General features: G+C 31.4%; 3 protein-coding genes and 1 long non-coding RNA gene across 5 annotated transcripts; 2 read left to right on the forward strand and 2 right to left on the reverse strand.

The window, feature by feature from the left end:
• The first annotated feature begins 116 nt into the window (after positions 1-116).
• LOC149516366 (uncharacterized) lies at positions 117-1,770 on the forward strand. The gene is made up of 2 exons (XR_016345953.1): positions 117-1,149; positions 1,261-1,770. It is a non-coding gene; the product is annotated as an uncharacterized LOC149516366 (long non-coding RNA).
• A 412-nt stretch (positions 1,771-2,182) lies between these two features.
• On the reverse strand, positions 2,183-4,642 carry LOC111292963 (cyclin-D5-1-like). Its single transcript, XM_022885629.2, has 5 exons — positions 3,863-4,642; positions 3,667-3,753; positions 3,301-3,592; positions 3,083-3,216; positions 2,183-2,960 (listed from the first exon to the last, which is right to left on the reverse strand). Exons 1-5 carry the CDS (start codon positions 4,142-4,144, stop codon positions 2,739-2,741), a joined length of 1,017 nt encoding a protein of 338 aa, XP_022741364.2. The 5' UTR covers positions 4,145-4,642; the 3' UTR covers positions 2,183-2,738.
• A 5,458-nt stretch (positions 4,643-10,100) lies between these two features.
• Positions 10,101-13,307, forward strand: LOC111292879 (BTB/POZ and TAZ domain-containing protein 4-like). Of its 2 annotated transcripts, none has more exons than XM_022885497.2 (6): positions 10,101-10,419; positions 10,932-11,268; positions 11,756-11,886; positions 12,183-12,489; positions 12,578-12,891; positions 13,000-13,307. In XM_022885497.2, the coding sequence occupies exons 2-6, from the start codon at positions 11,002-11,004 to the stop codon at positions 13,166-13,168; spliced, it is 1,188 nt and encodes a 395-aa protein (XP_022741232.1). In that variant the 5' UTR covers positions 10,101-10,419; positions 10,932-11,001; the 3' UTR covers positions 13,169-13,307. The 2 variants fall into 2 exon arrangements, with proteins under 2 accessions (XP_022741232.1, XP_022741231.1); XM_022885496.2 differs by having other exon boundaries at positions 10,120-10,419; positions 10,910-11,268.
• A 1,379-nt stretch (positions 13,308-14,686) lies between these two features.
• Positions 14,687-20,226, reverse strand: LOC111293074 (formin-like protein 6). The gene is made up of 4 exons (XM_022885792.2): positions 18,464-20,226; positions 18,171-18,370; positions 16,178-16,419; positions 14,687-16,053 (listed from the first exon to the last, which is right to left on the reverse strand). Exons 1-4 carry the CDS (start codon positions 19,969-19,971, stop codon positions 15,259-15,261), a joined length of 2,745 nt encoding a protein of 914 aa, XP_022741527.2. The 5' UTR covers positions 19,972-20,226; the 3' UTR covers positions 14,687-15,258.
• Positions 20,227-27,094: the final 6,868 nt, after the last annotated feature.

Below are 27,094 nucleotides of genomic sequence, written 5' to 3' on the forward strand. Positions count from 1 at the left end.
GTTTTCCAATTTGTATTTCCTAACCCCAAAAAAAAAAAAATTCAAACATTCAACAATGTATAATTTAGCTAATGAGACCTTGATTTAGTCTGATTCTAATTTATTGATTGGTTGATTTGTTTAATTATTAAATGATTTCTCGTATATAAATGTAATATTTGATTATGATAATAACTTATAATTTTGTAAAAGAAAAAAAATGGAATTTATCTTTCTTATGAATATTCAATAATGGTTAATCCTTCAGGCATCAACAAAACATCTTTCATGAAATTCAAACAAGAGAGATCATTACTTTTACCTTCATAGGAAAAAAAAATGAATCATTCTTATTCTTATTCAAAATCCGGTCCCCTCCCCTCCCTGCCTTGCTCCAGAGGGCCCTGTATTTTTTCATGTCACCCAATGATAGAAAAACCAATTTTCCACTATAGTAACAACAAAATTCTTGCTGTTTTATATGGATATTCATGTGATCAATTCAGACCCTTGTCTATAACTCTAAATCTGAAAACGTAGTTTGAATTTAGATACTTCCATTGGTTCACTTAAATGTCACCACCTTGACCAGCTACGAGCTCAAGAAAGTATGAGAAAAATCTAGCGAATCAAATCCTGCTGTGTCTTTTGCCTGCCATTTTTCCATTGTAATGTCGCACAATGGTATTGTTTCCTCACCTTTGCAATCAAGATAAGCCTGCATTTTATCTTGGTTTGGAGATCAGCTTGTTCTGTTGCAATAGGATAAGCCTGATTTTGGCTATGAATTGCGGGTAAGTGTGAATATCAGCTGAAAATAAAGAGGTAGTCATGTCAATCATCGAAGCAATGTTTATCAAAAGAACTTTGACAAGTTCAATTGTGATGTGAAGCCAAGAATAAAGACATTTTATAGGTGCATTTTTAGAACTATGAGAACCTTATTTGAGTTGAAGTTTATCATTCAAACACAAACTTTCCTTCAACAGAGTACCTCTGATTTTTGCCTATGCAAATGCATTTTCTGATAGACACCTTGGAGATTGTTAGGATTGGTAGTGGATTGGTGACTAGCTTATGGAACTTTTGACGCCTTTCTTCTCTCAACAAAAACCAAGTAATAACCGCTGAAAAGAATGCAGAAGAAAGAAGACATGGAAAACTCTACATGTATGGTTGACAGAATTCTGTAATTATTGCTGCCTAATCTGCTTTAGCAATGAATCTTTAATAGCTATGCATTTCTAATGTTATTATTAATTGGCAATGGCATGGATGCAGGCAACATTATATGGACCATTGAACCTCTGGATATGACTGCTGCAGAGGTACCATTCACAGGATACATGGTAATAACTGGAAGTAAAATACAATGCTGTACAATGCCAGACTGGATATCCTAAGAACCCCATGGAAGCATGTGGAAGGGTGGAGCCTCTGACACCCAATTTGCCAATTGCCATTTTGAAACTCATGCCCCCTCAAATCCCCGCAAAATCCAATTCACCCCAAAACAAAATTCTCTAATTCCATGACGTTACTTGGGTCCTACAAACATCAATCAGAGGAAGAAAATATCATCAGCATTCACGTGTAGGCAAAGATAATGGCATAGCCGCATATATAATGGTGCACCGGGTAGCAGCTTTGAGAAAGGATCGCCTGTAACGTCAACAAGAATGTTTTTAACTGTTCCTTCCAGATTATATTCTTTGAAACTACAAGAAAAATGGATTTTATCAACTTTAGCCATATAATTTAAGTTGGTTTTATGGTTTTGTTTTTATGTTATTTTGAATATAAACATCAGTTAACTGCACCACCTTGATTGATATTAGAAACTGTTCGAATTTAACCGGTTAGAGAAAGCCTGCATTTCATCTCAAGATGACCTTATTTTACCAACTTCAAACTGTGGAGTTACTCGCAAATCAAGCATTTTGACATCATTTAAAATGAGTTGAGCTGCAACATTATCAGGACAGAAGCTCCTTTTTGAATCCTTAAACATAATCTGGGGTTTAGATGGTCCCCAATCTTAGTGCTGTTTCAAGCTAATAGTGAAAAGGAAACTTCCCACTCATCTAAAAGTAACCCCAACATTCCAGGCAAATCCAATCACCATTCACCTTTTTTATACTTTTCCATGGCCCAAATGCAACACAGATGAATCAAATCTAACAAAAACAATCCCTCAATCCTCATGGCTTTCAGGCTTTTGAAATACATAGGAAGCATCCCAAGCCCCCCTATCAAAAGGTAGGCTTCAAAGTTGCAAATTGATTATATATATTTAAATATCCTTTGTCACAACAAAAAATATCAGAGAAAAAAAAATACAAACCAATTGAAAACAGTGGGTAAGAAACACTAGCATTCTTCAAATCAAACAGTACAGGAAACAAATATAAACAAATGGTCTTCATTTCCTTCTGGCATTCTCTTATCATCTCTTCCTCCTCAATGGCGTTTGGACTCTCAGTGAGCTTCATACTTCTTACAGTAGGCTAAAGCTATCCCTTTTTATTTATCTACTTTCCCTTTTTCTCTATCTTCTTGGTTGTCACAGGCTAAAAACTTTTGTTTGTTATTGGAAAATGGAATCTCCCAATCATCAACACCAAATCATAATGAAATGGCAGAAAACACTCATTAGACCTATAAGCAAATCAAATTGCAAGAACCAATTTTTTTTCTGTCAAAATAATCCAATCAATAAACCCAAATCCTATTAGAAAAAGAATATCAAACTCCATTCATTATGGCCGACAGATTTTCTTTGCCAGGCTATTTTGATCAGAATCATTGAATGTAAGTTTTCTCTTGGTGCCAGCTCCAGTAGTGACAGCAGAAGAATTCTCAGGGGCACGAATTGAGTTATAATGTACTGAAGAATAATTTGAGGAAATAACAAACTTTGGTGTCTTGGATTTTCTCATCTCTATTTCCTGCATCATATTATAGCAGGCAAATATTTGTTCCTGCATAATCCAATGTAAGGTTCACATTCGTAAACAGTTCAATTTATACAAATATGTATGATATTTTTATTGACAAAATTATATGATAAAGAATAGCAGACCATTGAAAAATGAAAGCTCACATTTTCTACAGATCCCCAATATGAAACGAATTCCATCTTGAGCTCCATCGCTTGTCTTGTTAATCGACCATCAGAAGCAGCCAACACTGCAGCCGCAGCAATAATCGATGGTCGATGATCCACCAAACGGGTTTCTGCATCACAAGATTCAATTCGATAAGGAGTAATCATACAAGGATAAGTTCATAATTCCATTCAAAACTAAATTCTTGGATTACCTTTTATCATAGCCAAGATAAGCCCCAGAGCTTTGGAGACTATTTCTTTAAACCTAGATTCACCGTAAAATTTACTGACGAAGTAATGCAAATAAAGAAAAGGTGTGATAGAACCCATCTTCCACTCCAATGTACTAAGTACCAATAACTCCATTCTTTGAATCACTTTATTCTCAAATTGATAATCTTGTATAGGAAATTCTGATAAAGCAGGTACTCTGCATTCCTCCATTTTTGCTGCCAACGATAAACATGCTACGGATAACAATTGAATGGCCCACAACTTCCCTTCCTATATCAACACAAATATTGTTACAAAGGTAAACAAGAAACTTGCCATTGTTTACAGAATTCAGAAAAACTTACATCAATGGATCTCTTTGAAAGAAAGAGATCAAAATAGGTGACAGACAGGTAAGCCGTATGAATTTGGAATCCAAAGGTTGTTCTTGTCTGAATCAAAGAAAAGAAAAACATGTTCACCGATTTGAACATAAAAAAAAAATAGAAAACAATAAAAAACAAACAGGATAAAATATAAAGTTGGAAAAGGAAAGCAAACATTGAAAATCCATTCAATAGCATCCAAGCGAGCACATTCCAACCAACTTTTACTGGCAGTTGGACAATCACTAAAACATACGTTAGTTTTGAATACCACATCAGTTTCTCTCTGTATCATCTTCTCAATATACTCATCTTCAGTCTCTAAAACAAAACATGACTTATAATATTTCAAATAAATACTTTCATCATCTTCTCCTTCGATTTCAGAAAAACAAGCTTCTTCAGTTTCTTGACACAAGAGACCAGAGCAAGAAAACAAATTGTCGAACTCTCCCATTTGTCTCTCTCAACTCTCTATACATCACCAGTTGGAAAAATCTCAAATCTCAAAGAAAAGAACAAAAACAAAACATGGGTTTGGTCGTTTATTTCCTGTTTCTAGTTTCTACTATATATGTTAACTGTTGAATCCACGTTTGAGGAGACCAAGTAGGGGGAACCGGGAAAGGGAAGTTGTTGATGATGAGTAGCGGTTTTGGTGCCGCCAAAATTAGAGGATAAGATATAGAGAGAGGCGTTACTTAGCAGTTACTTGCATTACATCACGGTGCAGTGCAGAGTAGAAAAGTAGACTCAAGATTCAAGAATGAACGTACAACAAGAAGTATAGATATAATTCTCTCCATGGAATTGTCATTTTAAGGTATCCTTAGAAATCTCTTTTATATTATAAAATCTTTACATGGTTTGAGTGATTTGCTATTAATTATGGGAGATTATAATAAAAGAATAAACGAACTGTTTTTTTTATTATTCCTAAAATTTAGGAAGTTGTAGAATTGGTAAAGTTTTTGTTCATTTGAGAAATTATGGGACACCCTTTGTTAATGTCAAAAAGTTTCCTAAATCATGAGAAAAAAAATAGAAAAAAAAAGTTTAAGCAAAACTTAAAATTCTTAATTGCATTATAAAAATGAACACAAAAGTTTCATAGCTGATAAATTCATTTCGATTATCATTACACTTCTTTTCTTTTTGTTTTCTAATGGGAAGTTCTAAAAATTACAATAACATTGATTTGATTAAACAAATTCGGAGTTCCTAGTACTTAGGGAGACAATGGTACAAATCTACAGGATAGATCTTCTTCAAGCTCGTGAAAAAATTTCAATGTTCAAATCTGCACTATTCCATAACAGCTGTAAACGAGTAAAATGGTAATAACTTCGTACATAAGTCAACAGAAATAAATGGAATTACCTAAAAGGCTACGTAGCTTTACAATAACATTCATTATTCATTTATACATATTTATTTAATTAATTTCCTTGCCTTTTTTTTTTAATCTTCCTCCAATTACTAGGATACTATGAAATAGCCAAAGACCTTGCCAATGATTTTCTTTCTCATTTTTTTTTTGGTCTAATGAAAGATTGGAATTTCAATATCAAAGATCTTTTGTAGAACATTAGGTTTAGCTTAAAAGGTTTATCCAACTCCTATAAAAAATAAATTCTAGCAAGGTTGAAGTTGAATTCGCAGCAGTTGCAAATTTCCCATCCCTAATTCCTTTTAGATTTCGGCTTCTTTTGTTAAAAAAAAAAATTATTATACCCAAAGTATTAATCCAATAAATAAGGAACAATATTTTTTTGTCATATTCTTATTGAAAACATTTTAAAAATTTAAATTTAAATGTACCAAATTAATATAAAAAAAATATGCTTTTAACATAATTAGACAAAATCTAAGAATACCCCAATCGTATTTTTAAAAAAATCATTTGTTGCTATAAAATTACACATGTACAAGTTTTGAATGTGTTTAGGTTTGGAAACAAATCCCACTGTCATCTACCTTCATATATTTATACATTCTGAAATGATGGTCCAAACCTAATACTAGTAAAATACTATAATCATTTATTACTTTCAAATTCTTGTAAGGGTTGTTTAAGAACAGTCAGATGGGCTCAGTGCAGCTCTATTAGCAACTTAGATTATCATAATAAATTACATCCTCTAACTAAAATGTTTATAACTTATTAGACATTTTGGATAACTTAAAACTTTATTAAAATTGAACAGTATTTTAATAAGAATGTGACAATAAAATTGAGCAAAGCCACGAAGAATAAAGTGAATTCTTTTTCAAGGGAGGCATATGCAGGCAGTTCTAACCCTTGAGTTTATTTTATTAAGCAAAACAGTAAAGTAAATTATGAATAGAAAAATGAAAGTAAGAGAGAACACAAGATCCAAAAACTGGCACTGTTAAATGATATTAATTGATTATAGCTTAAAATCCATTTTAACTTCTTAACAGTCAGAAGATTGTTGCATTTATAGAATATGTTCTTTCAAAAAAAAAAATTTATGTTTTATTTTATTTAGTATATAACTTTAATAACAGTGTCAGTTGATTTTTTTTTTTTTTTGGAGAAACTCTAATGAACATGCAGATTTCATGTTATGAATCATGGCAATCATTAAATGTGTTTATGTGAATTTGGTAGCTAATTGAAAGAAAGGGTTGAAAGATATGAATACAAGCTGTAATTTTTTTTTCTTTAAGAAATGCTATCCTATTGAGGCATTGAACTACTGATGTAGCATTTATATAAAATTTGGCAGCTAACTAAAGAGGGGATGGTTGAAAGTTGTGAATATTAATGTTGCACCTTGGAAACAATTTTAATCTATATAATTCTTCATTTCTTTAGATAGAAAAATGGCCATATCTAACACAAGTAGCATACTCTACAAACTTAATTTGAGCCACCTTGAAAGTTAGATGAGTGTGTTAATAGCTGTTTCAGTTTCATTTTCAACCGGATGCTGAAAATTTCAATTTTTTTTAATGCTCGAAAATTTAGTTCAATGATTCTTGTATGCATGATTTTCTGCTAAATTTTAAACTCTTCAAATGATCCATTGTTCAAATAAAAATAAATAAATTTTCCCAATCAAGATAAACTTTTGCCTAAACTTATTTTTTTTTTTTTAGATTAATTAGCCGAATACCCTATCAAAATATCTAAGTATTTGACTTAATGATTAATGTATGGTCCATCTGCGCAAAGAACTAAAAAAAGAGGCATGGCTGTGCAAGCAAACATTATTTTAACCCATAAATAAGTTTAACAAATAGTTTCTCATGCTTGTTTTCTAGAGGGGGACTACATTAAATTCTAAAATGGATAAAACAAGACTCAATTCTTAAAACAGGAAAAGAAATGAAAACCTACATTAATGTCCCAATGCTACACAACAAGTATATAATAAGGTTGTCCCACTGGTTGGTTAAATTGGAGGGGGGAAATTAAGCATGGCAAAAAGGGTGGGGGGGCTAAGCAAAGGGGAAAGCCAAGAAAAGCATTGATAGTTGGTATGATAACACACATGAAGATAATTGCAGGTGGGAGAGAGGAGCGTCTTCACGTGCCAAAGGCTGGACCACACCAGACCACTCTGGTTTTATATTATGAAGATGAAGACGCTCCTCCTCTATCCAAAGTTTTGCCCCTTTTGCCTTTGGCCCTTTGCCAACCCTCTCCCTCTCATACAAAATACTATTATTATTGCCATGAATTATAGTTTTATATATTCACTACAGTGCCCCCATTGCAAGGGTGCTGTTTTTGCTTGGGTCTTAGTGCTGTGGACTTAAAACCTTTGACTGAAAATTCTTGGGAACTCCAAAATGGTCAGCAACAACTTTGATTCATCTGTGATTTTTACATAACAAAATTCTTACAAAATCTCACCGTGTGGGGAAAATCATGGTTCCAATACCATGTTCTTCTCATTCATGAAATTGTGAGTTAGGCTCTCGATGTCAAGACATTAGATAGTTATTATGGTCAGCCATGAAAATCCAACGTAGTTGGATATAGTGCAATGACACGTTTATAGACAAATTTTTCATGCATGTTCTATATATATATAGCAATTACCAAATTTTTTATTTAAGATTATTGTTTGAGATAAAGAATGATTATATGAACAAGCATAATTAAATTTTAAATTTAAAAATAATCAAATTTAATCATTGCTAATTACTTAATAAAAATGCAAAATCTCATTGAGCACCATCTCTTTTGTTGCTTGCTGCAGCAATAGGCATGAATTTTGAAGATGGATATATGTCTAGATGCATGAGCCTTCATTGAAGCCCAATGAAATCATTCCAGCCAAGAACCAATTTTACAACTTCCTGGGCTGATCCAAACGGATACACTAGTTTCTATTTTCTTTCTGGTTTGCTTTTCCTCGTCATTAAAGAGCTGATAACGGAAAATCTTATGCATTAGTTTTTTTTCTTTTTAACAAAAAATATAGAAAAAAATTATAGATATTGGAATTTAAATCCGAATAAATCAACTAATTTAAATATCAAGTTTAAATATGATTAATTTTGGCATAAGTATTAAAAAAGTACATCAATTAAAATTAAATAATCATTTAAGTCTTTATTATTTTACTGTAATTAATTAAGCCATCAAATATTTATTTTATCAATCATGCTTTTATTATATGAAAATTGATTAATTGTCAACATTTATTTTCGTTCAATTGATAGTTCAATTAGATGAAAATATATGATTAAGAACTTAAGTGAATGAAAATAGATAGTTAAGGATTCAACTAATCTAATATAAAAGATTTAGGACTTAATTAATTATAATAAAATATCAAGTACTTAAATGATTATTGAATTTTTTGCCTATTGTCCATTAATTTTCAACTTTAAGAAAATTTAATTATTAAATTTTTATGTAAGTATATCACCTACAACTATTGAAATTTAATTAGTCGATTAAAATTTAATATTGTGTAAGATTCATAAAAAATTATATAGAAATCATATTTTTAAAAGATTAATCTTTATATAAATTTTTATAATAATTAAATAATTACAAAATTATAATAAAAAATATATAGGTGATGTAGTTTCTTCTTCATCCCGTCTTTATCACATTTTAACCACTTAGTTCCTGACAATTTATCAGATTTGTTGATGGGTATTAAAAAATAATTACTTCGGCAATTAAAAATTTGTCGATCCAAAGCTGGGATAAACCATGTGCAGTCTGTCACATTTATGGTTTACTAGTGCCAGTGATTAAATCTAATTAATTAATATTTCAATTTTAATTTGTAGGTCAATTGCCACCAAAAGAATTAATTTTAATTGTAACCACCACAGTGCTTGACTAGCTACTTTGAGCAACTTTTGTGTCTTTTTTTTTTTGAAGTAAAGACAAGTATCCATTTTTATAATAAAATAGTATATCTACCCATAAACGAATTTGATAATAAAATATTATATCTATTTTTTTCTGTATCTAATTATAATAAAATATTATATCTATATAATTAATTAAATAATCAATTATTCATCATAATTTTAAAGAAATTCAATTACATAAAAATATTGCATTATAATCAAGTTATAATAGTTAAATAATCAACTAACAAATTATAATATAATTAAATGATCAAATTACATATAATAAAATTTAAATTTAAGACCTTAAAATTTTAAAAAATTTTTATCATTAAATTAAGGTCTCATTGACCTTTTTTTTTTTTTTATCTTACTCTAAAGCTAAATAATAAATTAATTAATCTTAAAATATTGCTTGGTTGAATCATCCCAATTATTTTTTTTTTACAAAAATTATAATATAAAAATTAAAAAAATATAAAAACTGCTCGATATTGATTGGTTATTGATTGAAAAATAAAATGTACCTAAATCAAAATACCAAAATAAGGGCAAAACCTTTTTGTCTAAAACAAATAAAATACAATAAAAATTTAAAGTTTTAATTTTGGTTTAACAATATTTTTAAAATTGATATTCAATACATTATTTAAATTTTAACACCTATAATTTTTTTATATATAAATTATAATTTTTTCTTAAAAAAATAAATACAATACAATTATGCATTCTGCTAACTAATTAATATGTTAATTAATAGATATTTTTCAATGCATTGACACTCGTAAAATTAGATGACAATTATTGCATTTATAAGTAGTAATTTATTTAAGGAATACTAAAGCACTTGCTGGCAAAACTCCACAATTATTTACCCGAACACCGTCCTGGCTGGCAGGCAGCTAATTAACCGTTGAAACAGGGTTTTTTTTTTTTTTTTTACGAGATGAGGTTAAACGCTGGAAATTAAGCACGTGAGAAATGAGTGGGGAAAGGACGTGGAAATACGCAAGCGGAATCGCGCACGAGACGATATTTTTAGTTAGGGAGTTTTGCTGACAGATAAAATGATTTGATCGGAACAGAGTGGATTTAGACAGTAACAGATTTTTCAAAAGTTGGTTTTCTCTTTTTTTCATTCCCATCCTCTGGCACCCTAACTGGGTGGCGTGGCGGTGGAGCTCTGTGTTGGCAGCTTTGTTTGTTTGTTTATTTGGAGGAGGAGGAGCAGAATCTGGCGGTGGTAAATTTTGACGGTTATTGATATTGATGACTTTAAAGCGAGAAAGGAACTGATCGTCGCCATTTCCTTTCTCCTTTCCTTCGCCGTTTCTTCATTGAATAATTACGCTAAGAAGAGAGGCAAAAGAAAAGAAGAAAAGGGTATGTTTTTCATCTCTCTCTCTCTTAGATTTCATTTTTTCTGTGAGATTTCATCAGAGAATTTTGGACGGAAACATTTTAATTTCTTCTTATTGATTTTTCATTTTCCAAATTTCGGATCGTTTTGATTAGATTAAAGGTGAAAACTTTATTTAAATTCCCAATGTTTTTAACGTTTCAATTTCATTATTTCTCAAGGGAAAATAGGAATTCCAACATCATATCTTGTTCTGATGAAGGAATAACAAATCAAAAACAGTCAGATTAAACCTGAATTGTTTTAATATTTGCTTGGTTTTCTTTTGTAATCGGTCACCATTGTTAATTTATTTTTCAAGTTGATTCTTTGAATCTTGGTTAACTTGGCCTTGCTTCTCTTTAATCTGAATCTTCTGCTTTATTTTACATTTCAATTTTCAAGAGCATTATATCTATGCAATTTGTGTCAAATTAATGCTTTTGATTTGGGTTACTTATAAAAGTTCTGCAGTATCAAACTTTTTTTTTTTCAGATTTAAGAAAGAAAAAGGAACCCTGAGTTTTGTTACCATTGAATTCCAATTCCTTCTAAAAGTGAAGCTAATGGGAAGAATGGAAACTATTACAAAGCAATCTCCTCAAGGTGCCAATAATGTTTGTCCAGCGCCACCCCCTTTACCAGGTGCAGCTACAAATTTTCGGCAAAAGCGGTTATTTATGATGAACAATGGATCAGCAATAACTGGAAACAGCTGTGTTTCTACAGCCACCAGGGATATGTGGGATAGCCTCTTTGATGGAGGCTATAGGGCGGACGTTACCATTAAATCTAATAATGGCGGCATCATCTATGCACATGCTAATGTTCTTGTAAGCCCTCCCTGTATTTCCATATCTGATTTTAATGATAGTAAAAGCTTGTTTAATGTCATGAAATCAATGGATGTTATGCTTTGAGGAATACCCCAATAACATAAAATTTTGATTTTTCCTTTTAACTAGCTCTTTCCTTCATAATATAAAACTAGTTTTGAACACTCTCAAGTCATCTCATTGATGGTTTAATTAAGCATTTTTTTGATGTCTTGGTTAAATTTGGTTGTATATGGAAGTTATAGTTATAGAGGTTGATTCATCCTCCCAACAAGTAATACATACGGATATTTCAAATGAAACCCTAGTTGGGGCTGTGACATTGCTTCATTTAGTTCATTAGCATGTTTTATCTTTTTAGTCTATCTGCAAAAAGTGTTTGAATGTATAAGAAAATAGAGAAAATACCCCCATCTAACAATGTTGACATCGTATCTTAAAAAAAATTATTGACTCAATCCCTTCACTGGATATTTGCTAACAGGGTATGGCGTCTCCTGTCTTAAGAGGCATGTTGATTCAAGCAAAAGGCTTTGGTCAAAAGGGATCAATTTCAATCCATGGTGTTCCAGAAGATGCAGTTCGGGTTTTCATCCGATTCTTGTACTCTTCCTGGTAACTACTCTTTTCTCATTGGAGATTTTTTCAAATACAGCTTTGTGAACCAGTAAGTAATTGGAAATTACTAGTTATCTTGACACTATGAAGGACGTTTAAGTTTTGGGAAAATAACTTCATGTTCAAAATATTATAAATGCCAACTTAAATTTTAGCTAAAATAATGAAACTGCTAACCTGCTCTTTGCTTGTTTAGTTTTAAGACTATTAGTAGAAATTAGTGCCACTGAGATCTTGTGGTTGCATCATGCATTCATGCTACCTGTGTTAATTGTTATTGGTTTTAATTGTAGTTATGAGAAAGAGGAAATGAAGGAATTTGTCCTGCCCTTGTTGGTGCTATCACACTCATTTGTTGTTCCTCAGTTGAAGCGAGTTTGTGAACAGCAACTAGAGCATGGCTTGCTTACTCTAGAAAATGTAGTTGATGTCTTCCAGCTTTCATTACTGTTTGATGCACCTCGGCTCACGCTGATTAGTCACCGTATGATCCTAAGGAACTTCAAGGTTGTTTCTGCTACTGAAGGATGGAAAGCAATGAAGAAGAGCCATCCAGCACTTGAAAAAGAACTAGTGAAATCCATGATTGATGAAGAAAATGTAAGGGATTTCTTTGTAAAGATGTTTCCCCTTGTTATGAGCACTTTGATCTTAAACTCTAAAATCAATGTTAAAATGTAATTTCCAGATGAAAAAGGAGAAAATCAAAAGATCAAATGAGCGGAAAATCTATCTTGAATTATGTGAAGCAATGGAGGCTCTTGTTCACATTTGCAGAGATGGTTGCAGGACAATTGGTCCACGCGATAAGCATTTCAAAGAGGAACAGAAACCTTGCAATTATAGAGCCTGCAAAGGGCTAGAATTGCTTATTCGTCATTTTGCTGGTTGCAAGTTGAGAGTCCCTGGCGGCTGCATTCATTGCAAAAGAATGTGGCAGCTACTGGAGCTACACTCCCGTCTCTGCGCTGATTCAAGTTCGTGCAAAGTTCCTTTGTGCAGGTACTTTATTGTTCTTGTCCTCTGACAACATGCTTGATGTCAATTTGTAACTAAAATAACTAATCTAAATCTGCATAAATCAATTACTTATCCAACCCTTCATTTCAGGAATTTCAAGGAGAAGATCAGGAAACAAAGCAAGAAGGATGAGATCAAGTGGAAAATACTAGTGAAAAAGATATTGAGAATAAAGAGAATTGGAGGAGGTGCACCGTTCTCTGTGTACTTAAATTCCATCTCTTCACGACAAAGAAAGTCCAGGCTTCTCAGATCCTGATTCATTTGTAAAATTTAATTTAACTTTGTCCCTTGATGTATAAAACTATAAAAGCAAAGAATCACTGCTTCCCAACAACTTTTCTTCTGGCTCCTTTTGCAGCTAGAGAAGTGATATGCAATATGCAATTTTTGATCAACCCCCAAATCATTAACCATCAAGTTCAGCTTTTCCAAAAGCTAATTCAAAGACGGGGTATCGCCAATTAATGAAAAAGTTCAGATAGGTGAAATGGGAACCTATTATTGATGAACAAAATTGAAAGATTTGATTTATAAGATTTTTGTCAGATAGTTTTGACCAAAAAAAAAAAAGTCAATGATGTCACATTCATCAATATGCAATGATGTTTGGTGGATCCACGATAGACAATCCAACTCCAGAAGCAAATGGCAAATGCATAAATGAATAATGGTCCCTTTCAAACTATTCAATGGCAATTATTCTTGTGGGGAAATCTACCGCTTAAAAATTGCTATCTGATACAAGAGTTTTCATTATCAAAAGGAATGGAAAAGATGAGTGTATCTGCTTTAGCAGTCAAGCACTTTTTCTTTTTTTCTTTTTGCTTTGGGGGTGAGAGGAGGGGAATGGGACAAACAGGATCAAGCATAAACTTTTTTTTTTTTTTTCTTTTTGGCTATTTTGATCAAGCATTAGCCTTTGGTGATGCATTACGTGCATGACCATGAATGATTTTCATCAGTAATAAACTAATGTATGAAAACTGTCGGTGACATAGTATTTTAAGGATGATGAGGTTCTCTTTTTCTTTTTTTTTTAATGAAATTATTAATACAAGAGAAATTATAATTATATTCAAGTATTTTATATAAAAAAAATCAATTAATTTAATCAAATCAACGAACCAACACCAACATGTATAAAACATATATATTCATACCAGTTGGGTAGGGATCAAACAAATTCCGACAAAGATTGGACCGTTGCCATTTGGAATATCTGCATCCTGATTCATTTCGCTTGTACAACATGGCATTCCCTCGACTGAAAAATGTCCTAATGTAATTTTGCCTTCCGTGCGAAGTGAAAAACTGAAAAAGAAAAAGACAAGAAAACCTTCTTTTTTTTTTTTTTGGTTTTTTTACAGTGAACTGAAGTACAGAATGTTAAACGCCATCTCATCTACATTCCGAAAAAGACAATGGAGGAAACACGTCAGAAAAAGGGCTTTTAAACTACTTCGGGTATGTTGCAATAATTTTTCAGTTTTTAAAGCTTTGTCTTGTTACCTTATCCTGATGTACAAAAACCCATGACGTAACAAAAATCTTCTTTGAGAATGGAAACTGTTTGGTTGTTTTTTACTTCATTCTGGCATTTTAGCATTCATTGTATGATCATTTCTGTGTGTTTTTCTGTTTTAGTTTCATGCTGAGAGCATCTCATTTATTGCTTTACTTAAAAAAAGTAATCTTTCTATACCAACAAGATAGAAAAACTAAAACTTGAGATACAGAATTGCAGATAGCTCTGAAGTCCAAACCAAACGCAATGTTGCAAAACTGCTAGATATATTATTAGTAATTATCAAATAAATGCAGACAATGGCATAAAGTAATATAAAAAGCACTCTTCTTTTACTCAAAAATTTATAGGAATCTGATCTAAAAGAAGAAATCTGAATCTTAACTATTGCATGTGTGTTGAAGTAGAGAAAGAAAAATATATGCTGCTTGTTTGTTTCTTTCGACCGGCATGTTCTTCATTTGGTCATCCATTTCATTGCCGGATGCAGATGAAAGTACCCTTTCAGTTTTCCCACAAGCTATACTTATTATTACATAGTTTCTGGCCTATGGACACTATAAGGCTTTCCATTCTTATACAAAATGAGCATAATGAGAATCTACTTATGGAAAAGGGCGTACCTCATCGCCAACAGCCATGTCTCCATCTGAACTTAAAATTGAATTGATATGCTAAGCTTTTCATTTCTTCTTTATTATACTTTTTGCATGCTTGTAATGGAAAATGAGACATTTTTGCTGTTGGTTCAGTTGGAAAAAGGGTCTTACTGTGGGAATGTGAGCTAAATTGATATTCTTCGAACCTGTATTCACACAACTTCATGGAGACAAGCTTTCGTTATCAGAATTTCCATCTTGTCTCACATTATACCTGCTAAGAACTGGTAGTGAAGCAGTTGCAGATATCCGAAAGGATCTAGCAGAACCCACCATTGTTCTATCCTGCATTCGCCCCACTTCCTTGCAGACATGATCCAATGTTGACAGGAAATCTCTCACAATCATGAAGATTCTGAAGGGATGAGCTTCTTCCTTTGCTGCATTCCCATGAAAATATTCAGTTACTTCTTTCACAAGCAATAAAGCTTTCCTTTCATCTGCCTTGATCTTAGCAATCTCCTCTTCAGCATCTCTTAGAAACATCTTCATCGAGTTGAAGAAATTCCCCTGCATATCTTGCTTCTCATATTGTATAACCAATCTGACCTTCTCAAGTCCCATTTCAAGCTTTGACACATAACTGCTTAGGACATCCGAGTCCATTCCTGCTGCCTTCTTGACATTGCTGAGGTCTCTGCTCAGCCCAGCCACAACCTGCAATCCTTGCTTCCTGAAATCATCCTCCTTAATGTGGGAGGACATTTTATTTTCATCATTCCCATTTGTAGAGTTAGTACCAGCACCTTCAGATCTAATGATCTCCTGAACCACAAAGTGTAGTAGTGTTGTTTTCCCATCTGTTCCCTTTACATCAACAAGTTTCAAAAGGGTATCAAGTTTAAAAGCTTTAGCATCACCACGATTAGTGCCAACATTCATCCGGTTTCCTGTTCTGAGAACAGCTTCAAGGAGTTTAAGGAATAACCTGCTATTCTTCAATTCCTCACTTGCTTCCTGAAATTACATAGAGAGAAATGAATTTATAGTAGCCTTTACTAGAGAGTTTTTGGAAATCTTTTTAGTGAAAGTCTTAGGATATTTAAAATCACAAAGCATTGAGCATTATGATTTTTAATACCTCAAGGGTTTGAAAAGACTTCCTCAAATATTTTACTTCTGTATCAAAGTTGGCTCTATAGAGCATGGCCTCAACTCTTCTGAACGCAAATGGAATATCAAGCACTGTCTTGAGAAATCTTTCTGCAGATCCTAGTTTCGAGATGTCCCCACTGTACTCTCGAAGTTTTATTTCTTCCTCCTTTGTAGGAGCCATCTTTACTAAAGTCTCCAAAAGCTCAGCGCCTACGCTTTCTGGGTTACCTGTTAATGCAAACAGAATAGCATGTGATGTAGCAAACTTATATTCAAGATTTAAATAGACAATTATTTGCAAATTAAGACCTGCAATTGGCATCTCAAAGAACCTTTTCATCTTCTTTCCTTGATCTATACATTTCTGCATATGCAGCTTACTTCAATACGAGCTATGCTTGACTGCTTATTTCTTGTCATGGACTCATGGTGTTGTCTTATTTGATATGTCTATATTCTTCCACTCATGTGCATATACATATTTTAACTTTAAGGGCTAGGTCTGTATATTTTAAACGATAGATAGATAAGATTTTTCTGATGAAACTATAATGTAAATCATGCTAATTGCTCATTTTATGGCTAATCTCAGTTATCACTTGTCCATATGGTTGTCATCATAAATTGAGAGATTGATCATTAGTGTTTAAGGTTAGTTTTGTTAATGGCATCTCTAAATAAGCTTGAAATAATGATCTTCAGTTCCATCTTTCATTTTCTATTGAAGTGATAGTGAGTCACTTCAGCAAGTAACTATCAGGGGAACTGCGACATGCATTGCTTGAAATGATTGGCCAAATACCATTATAGACAATTATGTCACCTTTATGAAGGCATTTTAATATCATAGCAGTGAGTCACCCTTTAATATCAGTGCAAGCAAATGCAACAGGTTGCTGCAAGTGTTTTCTAGAAATGCAGTTTGCAGCCCAAAATGCATTAGAACTTAAGTATAACCGACTAGAGCAGAAGTGACATGATAAGAGTAACTCTATAAATGAAGTTGAAATGAGTCAATACCCATTGCCTTGAAAAAGAAGGAATGAAGAACAACTTTGAACCAATCTAAATGAAAAACAGAGACACTGAAAATTTGGTTAGCCTAACTCTACAGAGCAGAGAAACAGAGGTAGGATATGATAGCTTTGAGCATGAGCAGTATAATGATTCTGAACATAATATTACTTGATAATATGGTTTAGAATGGAAAAATGTATTTATGTCGTCCAAGATTTGACGTTGAAAGGCATTTTAAAAGACTTGAAAGTCAATTTATCACTTGAGGAAACGATAAAATAAAATAGATTCTTTTAATAAGATGAGCTGAAGAATATAAGATGTCAATTAAAATAGTCATTGCAATGTAAATAAAGATATGAACAGCTAGAGATAAAATATTGTAGAGGAAGGGTCTTTCAAGATCATGGTTGTCCTTGTCCTTTAAGTCTTCGTTTTTCTTTCCTTCAAAGCTTTTATTATATATAATAATTAGTATTATTTTTCATGATGAAAACTAACACAAGGATACAAGTGGCCATATATGGCTACAAACTTTTTTCTTGCTCTCTTTCAGTGCAATGATAATGAATTCTTGATTAAGTTCTTAAAGTTTCATTTATGTTTTTATTATATTCAACATTTTTGCTGTTCTTCATCTTTCATTTACACAAGGGCTGGAGATGCAATGCAACCGAGATTTCGAAATTTGAGGAACTAGAAACATATTTTTAGACAGGGTGCGTGAGAATATGTTTGAGCTCAAGAACCTATCAACAAATGACACCAGGTTGGTAAAACGTGGTTTTCTATAATTTACACCCTTGGGAGTAGTGAAAACCAATAAATTTTAGGTTCTTAAGTCCTAGAACCCCCACCAAAAAAGGGAACGAGATGAAGAAGGAAAGGAAGATAAATTTTCCAGCATACCTAAGAACGTGATTACTGATAGAAAATGGAAAAGAATGATACTTATGACATACCATCCAAAAGAGCGTCTGACACCTCATCTCTCGTTACATTCAGTGCTCTCAACAGTATGGCAATGTTCTGTGACTTCTTTGGATCCAACACTCTGTTTTCCTGTTCGACAGGAGGCAGAACTGATCTTCTAATAGGTTCTTTTGGTACTGGATTTGTGGAATTGCAGCCAAAAAGGGTCTCCATCATGTCCTCATTCAATCTGCAAACAAGCAAAAAAAAAAAATTCCCAAGATTAGAGACTGTACTTGAAACTTAATACCCAGTCAGGAAATGTACACGTTTTATCACTTACTGAAATGAGCTTGATTTTAGCTGGTCCCACACTGTAGCTCTCTCCGAGGTCGCTCGTACTTTGTCCCAGTGCAAAGGCTTTAACTTGGGCTTTGCACTATCCATTTCATCCGCATCTGTCTTCTCTAAAGAACTGGCACCTTTATAATTAACCTCTTCCATGGATTTTCTAGTCCCACTCCCAGGACTATTTTTGGGACTTGGAGTCCGAGAGTCTTGCTTTTTCAACACTTGGGAAGGTTTTGGAGACGCATTGGTTTCCAAAGACCTTACTGTCCTTGCTATTGACAGTCCTACTGCTGCTGCTGGGGGCGGAGGGCGTGGTGGTGGTGGCGGTGGCGGAGGTGGAGGTGGAACTGGAACTGGAACCGGAACTTTTATTCTTTGTGGGGAGGAATTGTTGCTAATTGATCGAAGTAGTGCCATATTTGGAGGTGGTGGTGGAGAGGAGAATTTTGGCCTTTTTGCATAAATAAATTCTTGAGTCTCATGTAGCTGCGCTACTAGACCTTGTGGTTGTTGAAGGGGCAGAGATGTAGGCGGTGGAGGAGGAGGAGAAGGCGGCTGCTGTTGCTTTATTGAAGGAATAATAACATGCTTCATTTCTGGTGAAGAAGCTGAAAGCCTAATTTTTGGAGATGTTCTTTTGGAACGAGGAACAGAATTAACATTCCCATTTATTTCATTTCTCACCGGAGTCACCAAATTGCTATTAGCCAGACGTGAAACCGGAGTATAATAGCTTTCTTCGTTACTAATTGTTGAGCCCTGTGGGGTATAAAATGCTGTGCCCCGACTCTCTTCCTCTGAAGAAGATGAAAGTGACATTGCAGTTGGTGAATTCTCAAGTGTAGGAGGCTTAGCCAATGGAGGCAATGGTTGCAATTCCGGACTGGGCCTATAACGATCCGATCTCTTCACTGAATTCAATTTATGATAAGGTGAACCATTTGCTCCTCCATTCATTTCACTCACCGATCTCCTACTAGGTTCCACGGTTCCAATGTAAAGAAAACTCGAGGGTGGTACCCTGGAGTCTTCTTCGAACCTTTCTGAGTTCCCTCCAACAAGCTTCTGCCTTTCTCCAGGGTGTTTAGCCCTGTGACGGTACAAAAAGAAAGCAAGTCCTGATAACATTCCCAATGTGACAATCCCAACAGATACAGCAATTGCAACCTTTTTAGCTGGTTTGGCTGGTTGTGTGGCTGTTGGGATTGGAACTGAGCCATTGGTTTGTGCAGCTGGTGGTGTAGTCTGTTGATTCTGATCTGGGGTTTCCCCTGAAGGAACTTCAGGGAAGAATGGCTGACTTGGGTCTGGAAAAATAGGACTATCCGGAGGAGGAGGTGGAGGTAAAGAACTGTCAGTGCCTGGAGGTGGGGCTGAACCTGCTGGAAACAATGGTTGGTGTAGAACTCTTCTATGAATTGCAGGAGAATAACAACTTTTTGTTGTTGATGTAGACAGTGATAGTAAGATGAAAAAGAGGCTCAAATGATAAGCTCTCATGGTGAATTTTTCTGGGTCGAAATTCTTCTTCTGTTCTTTTGTTCTTTCTCCAAATTCATCTATGGTGCGAGGACTTTGTTTCTCTTTTCGATCCTTTGCAAAAGAAAAAAAAAAAGCAAAAACAAAACAAAGAAAGAGAAAATAAAATAAAAAAATACTACTTTATTTAGAGAAAGAAGAATTAGACTATTTTAGTCAGGGGAAGCTTCTTTTTGCAGCAAGATCTGAATGCCCCCCCTCTTAATCGCTGAGATCAGCCGGAGCCGCATTTTTTATTTCTTATATAATTTTTTTAAAAAAATTTAAAACCTTTTTCTGCGGTAATTCTCATTAATAAAAATGGAGATTTTAAACTTTTTTTTAAGAAAAAGATTATAAGCTTAAAATTTTAAATATCATTTTCAAAAAAATTAATATGAACTGAAGTTAAATTATGAAAATGAAATGTGAGGAGGGAAGAGAGAATCGACTTTGGTTTTTTTTTTTTTTTAAATTAACTCAATTATATTGTACGAATTTAAAAGAATTTAAATACGTAATTTTTTTAATTAAATATATAATATATTAAAAATTAAAAAAAAAATTTTGGTTCTTTTCAAAAATAAATGGACAATAATGTGCATGGACAAGGTGAAAATTAAAGGACCATGTTGATGCCTTTTTTTGTCCATTTTTTAATTAATGCTACTATCAAATTGTTTCTTCTTTCGTTGGGATCGAGAACTGCAGTGGCACAAATTTCATTAAATTTTTTTTTGCTTTGTTGTCGTTAAATCTCTATGGCCACTGACTGCTTTAGGACTTTAAAGCCTAAGGTTAGATTAAAATAATTTACAAAAATATTATGTTTTTTTTTTTGTCGAAATCTTCTTTATATAAAAAAAAATTGTAATTTAAAAATAAAAAATTGTAAGTGTTAAATTTAAATAATAAATTTATTAAATATTATTTTTAAAAATGATTGAATAATTTAATCAAATTAATAAAATAAAATTGCTACTTAAAACAGTATTTTAATCGAAAATTTGAAGATAACAAATCATAGATTTTTTTTTTTTGGTTAAAACCCTCTTTATGCTGTACAAAATCATATGTTCTATGAAAGAAAATCAGTGAAATTCATTCTCCTAATTATAAAACTTTTAAAATGGTAAGAATATTAGAAAGAGAGTAATTATTTTGTTGCTAATGTTGGTTTTTTTCAAAAAAAAAGTTTTATTTTGTCATTAATTAACTTTATTTTTTGGATAAATCATTAATTAACTTTAATTTTACATAAACTTTGACTATTTTATATATGATTGTCGTAACAATTTTTTTATCGCTAGACGTAAATGAGTTTTAAAATAAAAAAAATAAAAAAAGTTATCACCAATCTTTGTTAGGATATGATTGGTCATCTAAAAGTTTATCTTTTTAATAAAATTATAAAAACAGGTTTAAAGTTTATCAAAAAGATAAATTTTAGTCTACGAAAAATCAAGTTGAGTCCAGAAGTCAGTTACGTGTGGGGAAAGATTAGCACCCCCACAACTCCTATAAATTGGTACCATTTAATTACGCATTATTTTCGGTGTTGGATAAAAATGGTTTTAATTTAAAATTTAACACTAATTCTCTTCGTTTTAAAAAATATTTTTACTAAAATTTTTATTTAGAAATATTAAGAAAATATTTAAGTTAATGAATTATCTTAAAATTCTCCAACATATAGGCAGAATTTAAAATAACTCTTTTCGCTTAAGATTTAACACAACAATCCTTAAAATGAAATAACACTCTTTATAAAAAATTATTGGTGACTCTCCAACATCTAGGTAGAGTACCAAAAATTATTTTTTTCGAAATGTTATTTTTATTTTATTTTGTAATATCATAATTTTTTTAAAAGTATTATTCTTTTTTATTATAAAATATTTTATCACTAAGTAGTAAATAAAAATTAAAGACAGAATAGTGCAAATAAATACTGATAATAACATGCTAACGTATGTATGAATTTTATGTAGGATGAGATGCAATTTAAAAGTTAGATTTTCAAGTATAATGAGGCCACCCCGACTCTCCAACATCTAGGCAGAGCTTAGGTGCAACTGTTTATATTTAAGATCTCAATTTACTGTTATACTTTTTATTTATTAATTTTATTATTGATGCGAATTAAGAAATCGTGTGAAAAGACTTAACGAAGTAAAATTTTTTAAATACCATATCATCTAGGAGGCATTTGAGAACAAATTGCTTCAAATGAAATTTTCATACGTGTCCTTACGATTTTTAGAATGTTTTGAGTAATGACTTGAGTAGAGGTTTTAAGGTTAGAGTTTCAAAATTTTGAAGATTCAGATTTTAGGGTTTTGGTTTGAGTTTTGAGGGTTTTATGATTTGGTTTTAAGGTTTAGAGAGTCTTAAGGCTTGGATTTTAAAGTATGAAAAATTTAAGGTTTTGATTTTAGAGTTTGAAGATTTTAGGGTTTCGGTTTTAAATTTTGAGGTTTGAGGTTTTGATTTACGGGTTTGGATTTAAGAGTTTAAAGGTTTGAGATTTCGGATTTTTGAGGGTTTTGGATTTTAGGGGTTTCGGATTTTAGGATTTTGGATTTTAAAATTTTGGATTTTAGGGGATTTTGGATTTTAGGGGTTTTAGAAACTTAAGATTTTGAAAATTAAGAATTAGTGTTTGAGGTTTCATTTTTAAGAAAATACGAACATTTCTAAAAATCTCCAACATCTAGACGAATTTTCGAAGCAAGTTCGATTTTAATGATTTTTAAAAATTAATTTAAAAATTTCTTATATATATATCTTTTTATGAAAATTTATTAATGATAATTTCCTAACATCTAAGCGAAATTATTTCTTTAGAAATATATTTTTTATTCTCTCTAACATCTAGGCAAGGAAAATAATAATAATAATAATTTGTTTTACCATTTTTAATATATGTTTTTAATTATGACTTGTTTTCAATTTTATTATTATTAAAACAATTAAAAATTTATCCTAACAAATTTAAGAACTTATCATGCATAAATATAAAAAATATAGTTAAAATAACAAAAATAATAATATATAAAAAAATTAGAAAAAAAAAATTAAAAAAAAATTTTTTTTTACCTGAACCGGATTGGTCAACGGTCCAATCAAAGTCGGTTTAAACCGATTTAGCTATTTAATCTGCGGTTTAGGTGGAAGTCTACGGTTCAATCTAGTTCAGACCGATTCAATTAGATCGGTCAGTAACTGTTGAAAAAACGGGTCAACAGGTCGGATTGCGCGAATCCCGAATTGAATCCAAGTCAACGCGCGGATCCTCATTGACCGAAACGACATCGTTTTGGACAGTAGCCTTGTATATAAAACCAAAATTTTTTTTGGTCATTCTTCTCCTATTTCAAAAAAAAAGAAAAAAGAAAGAAAGCTCTGGGGCTCTCGTCGTCCGGTCGTCGGACCACTATGCTGGTAGCCACCTGGGTCACCGTCGGTGGTTTTCAGTCGCCGAAAAATACAAAAATTATTCTGGCAACTCTCTTCAATGCCTTTTTTTCAGATATTACTTTCTTTTCGTCAGAAATGGCCCAAATCGTCGTAGATCGGAGCTTAAAGTTTTTTGTCTTATTTTTTTTTTTAGACTAAAATTGATCTATTTTCTTTGTTTTTGCAGGGAACTCGGTGCTGAGGTTCTTTCCTACGGGGAGAATTGTTTGTCTTTTTTTTTGTTTCTGTTTTTATGTTTCTGTTTTCGTGGTTGGTGTGGGTTGAAGGGTTTTTTTTTTTTGTGTGTCTGGATATCCGAGAGGGTGTTGTAGGCAATATGTCTGGAGGATTTGAAGATCTATCCGAAAGTTTTTTTCGAGAGGGGGGTTCGAGAGAGCCAATCAAGGGGAAGAAGTTAAAAAATTTTAATGAGTTCAAAAGGAAACAGGTGGTGACAAGGTGGCTGTAGTGTGGTTGTTTGGTCTGATGGCTGGATAAGAAGCTGGTCGGGTAGGAAAGTGGGCGGCTAGTGGGTAGTGAAGATGGGTTGTAGGGTGGCTGGTCGATGGCAGCAGTAACACCGTTCACCAGCCACCTTACTTTATGTTTTCTTTTTCTTTTTCCTATTTTCACTTTTTTTTAAATAATTAATAATTATTTTAAAATATATTTATTATTATTATTATTATTATTATTATTATTATTATTATTATTAATTTTAATAGTAGATCCATACAAAACAAGTATTTACAATGACAAGATTGAAGAAAGAAATTTTAACAAGAAACAAACTTCAAAAAAAATTATCAACAAAATAATTTTATTGAAAAAAAAAATCCTCTCCACCTTTATTTCAAAATTAAAAAAAAAAAAATCGAGTCAAACCAAAACCGATTTGGATTACTTTCTCCATTATGCTAAAAGAAAGTTTCTCCATAAATAGATATCAAAATTAATTTGGAAAAAAAAAAACAATAAATAAAGGAAGTTATTTAGATCATCTTAAAATTTCAAAAACAAACTTTGAAAATGAAATTTAATCTTCCTTCCAATGACCAAAAAATGCCAACTACTTTAAATTAGCATCTCCATTATTTTTAAATGATAATATGATTAGACATATCTTTAAGTTTTGTCTGAATTTAATCACGTTCCAAACATTTTAAGGGTCATAAGATTTGAATTTTGAAATACTTTAATTATTGAACTAACTTTCAAAGGTCTATTCTTTCAAAATCTTTTAAATCACCCTTCAATATATTCATTTAATTGCATAATAAACCATAGTATTTTCCATTTTTGCCTGTTTGGGGATCTTGCTTTAATGTTTTTCTTGGTTGGTTTGATTGATAGTTGGTCCCTGATTTGATGAGTAAAGATGTTGACATTCAATTATGCATAATTATAACAATTTGTATGTTGCATTTGTTGATCTATGATCATAGCAATAATAATGGGAAGTTTGATCAGGGATAACGTAAAATGTACGAGAGGAATTTGAGAAATGGAAAGGGACAAAGGACTCCACTGTAATTTAAAATAGAAAAAAAATGAAAAGTGATAGGATTATAAATTAAATTTTAATTAAGATTATATTTAAGATTATCAAAAATTAAATTTCAATTATTAAAAATTAAAATATTTTATCAACCATACTAAAAAATATCATATAATTATTGACAGCCTTGACGTAACACCTTTCTTTATTTCTTTTTTATTTTATTCCTTTTGCTTCGCGATTTAAGTTGTGGATGGGACGCCACTTGGAAAGACAATATTATCCTTTTTATAATTGCTTTCTTTTAACCTTCTTTTATTTCTTTTACAATTGGATTATTTTTTTTATTTTTTTATTTTTATTGGGCTAATTGTTTAATGTTTGTGAAAGATTTGCTTCTTTGAGTTAGGACATTGCCATTCTCGATGATCTTTTTTTGCCTTTCATCTTCGTATTTTATATTTCATCCTTCTCTCTTACTCTCTAATATTTAAGTTAAAGATAAAATATATTCCTTCAATCTTCGTAAATAATGTTTGATTTTGACATTTTGCAATCAAGTTTTTTTTTTTTTTTAATCATTGATGTTTCAAATATTTTATTAAATTAAAATTTTATAAATTTATTTGAAAACCTATTATTTCAAAATTTTTGCAGAGTAGTTTTTTTATTTTAATTAATAATATATTTAAAAATATAATAAAATCAGAATTTAAAGTTTGATCCCAAAAATCAATTTAAAATAATATTTATGAGATAAAAAAGTTATAATATTTATCAATGAAAAGTTAAATAATGCATGCAACGATATGCATTTGTTTTAATTTAAAATCATTAAAATTTAACTCTTAAATTTATTTGATATCATTTTTTAAAAAATAATTATTTGAATTACGTAAGCTAAATTTTAATATCAAATCATTTTTTATTTTATAGTTGAAAAAAAATTATTTTTTAATATATATATCATAAATTTATATATAAAATATTTTGTTACAGCGATCAAGATTTAACCTAAAACCTCAAATATAAAAAGGAAAAAATTTTGTTGCATTGGTCACTTGATCAATTTTATTTTAGAGGCAAGAAGTTTCTATGTCCTTAATTTACTTCCTTGGGGTCCATTGATAGGACAAACGGCTGAATGTTTTGCTGTCATGTGGGCATTACCGTTGGGGGCATAAATTTTGAAACAATCTTCCTGAGGTTGGTAGAACAATATAATACAAAGTATTAATAACTCCAATATTAAAAAGAATGGAAATTATTCATTTTACCACATGATTTAGCCAACTCGACGAATCATTGCCAATGTAATGAATCAATAAAATAAATGCAAAAACTGTCAGGAGTCGCTCTCACTCTATGTGAGGAATTGTTTGCTTTAAGGATTCATTTTATTTTTTGAAAAAAATTAAAAATAAAAAAAAAAGTGAATGTTACTTATAAAATCACAACTTAATTCTTAATCATTATTCGTGGAATCGTTTTCTTTCAACAGTTTCTGGCAAAGTTGCATTAGAATTAGATACCATTCCAACCTTGTCTAATATACTATTAAATGAATTTTATTTATATTTCTTAACGAATTATTTTTATTTTCTTTGATTGTTTTATATGTGCATTGTTAGTGTAGGACAAAACCCATCCTATCAAATTTTCAAAATAAATAATAAATAAATAAAATCTCACATTTTGTTATACTCGTATATATGATTTTAAAATATATGAATTTATATTTTATATATGATTAATATAAATATATAAATTTTATATACTATCAGTAAATCAAATAATAATATTTTATTAATTAATAAATATTAATTTTTAAAATAAATATACGTAAATTAAAATTTTTTAAAATTTTATTTATTAATAAAATATTATTATTTAATTTATTAATTTATATACTGATAATATATTAAATATAAGCTCAAAATATATATAATAAATATTAGTTAAAGGGTCGTTGTAGTTGTGTTTACATATTCTGAAAATGCAGCAGGAACAAGGAAAAACCGATCAACCTTGTTGCAATCAAAGCACTATTGACCGACAATTTTGAAGGGTTGATGGTCATATGATCTGACACTGTTGTTGAACCAATCTTCAAAGAACAAGACATATGGAAGCGTTTAATTAGTGCTT

This window comes from Durio zibethinus, chromosome 10, assembly GCF_047325235.1.
Source record: "Durio zibethinus cultivar Kanyao isolate XHJ-2024 chromosome 10, ASM4732523v1, whole genome shotgun sequence".
Lineage (NCBI taxonomy): Eukaryota > Viridiplantae > Streptophyta > Magnoliopsida > Malvales > Malvaceae > Durio > Durio zibethinus.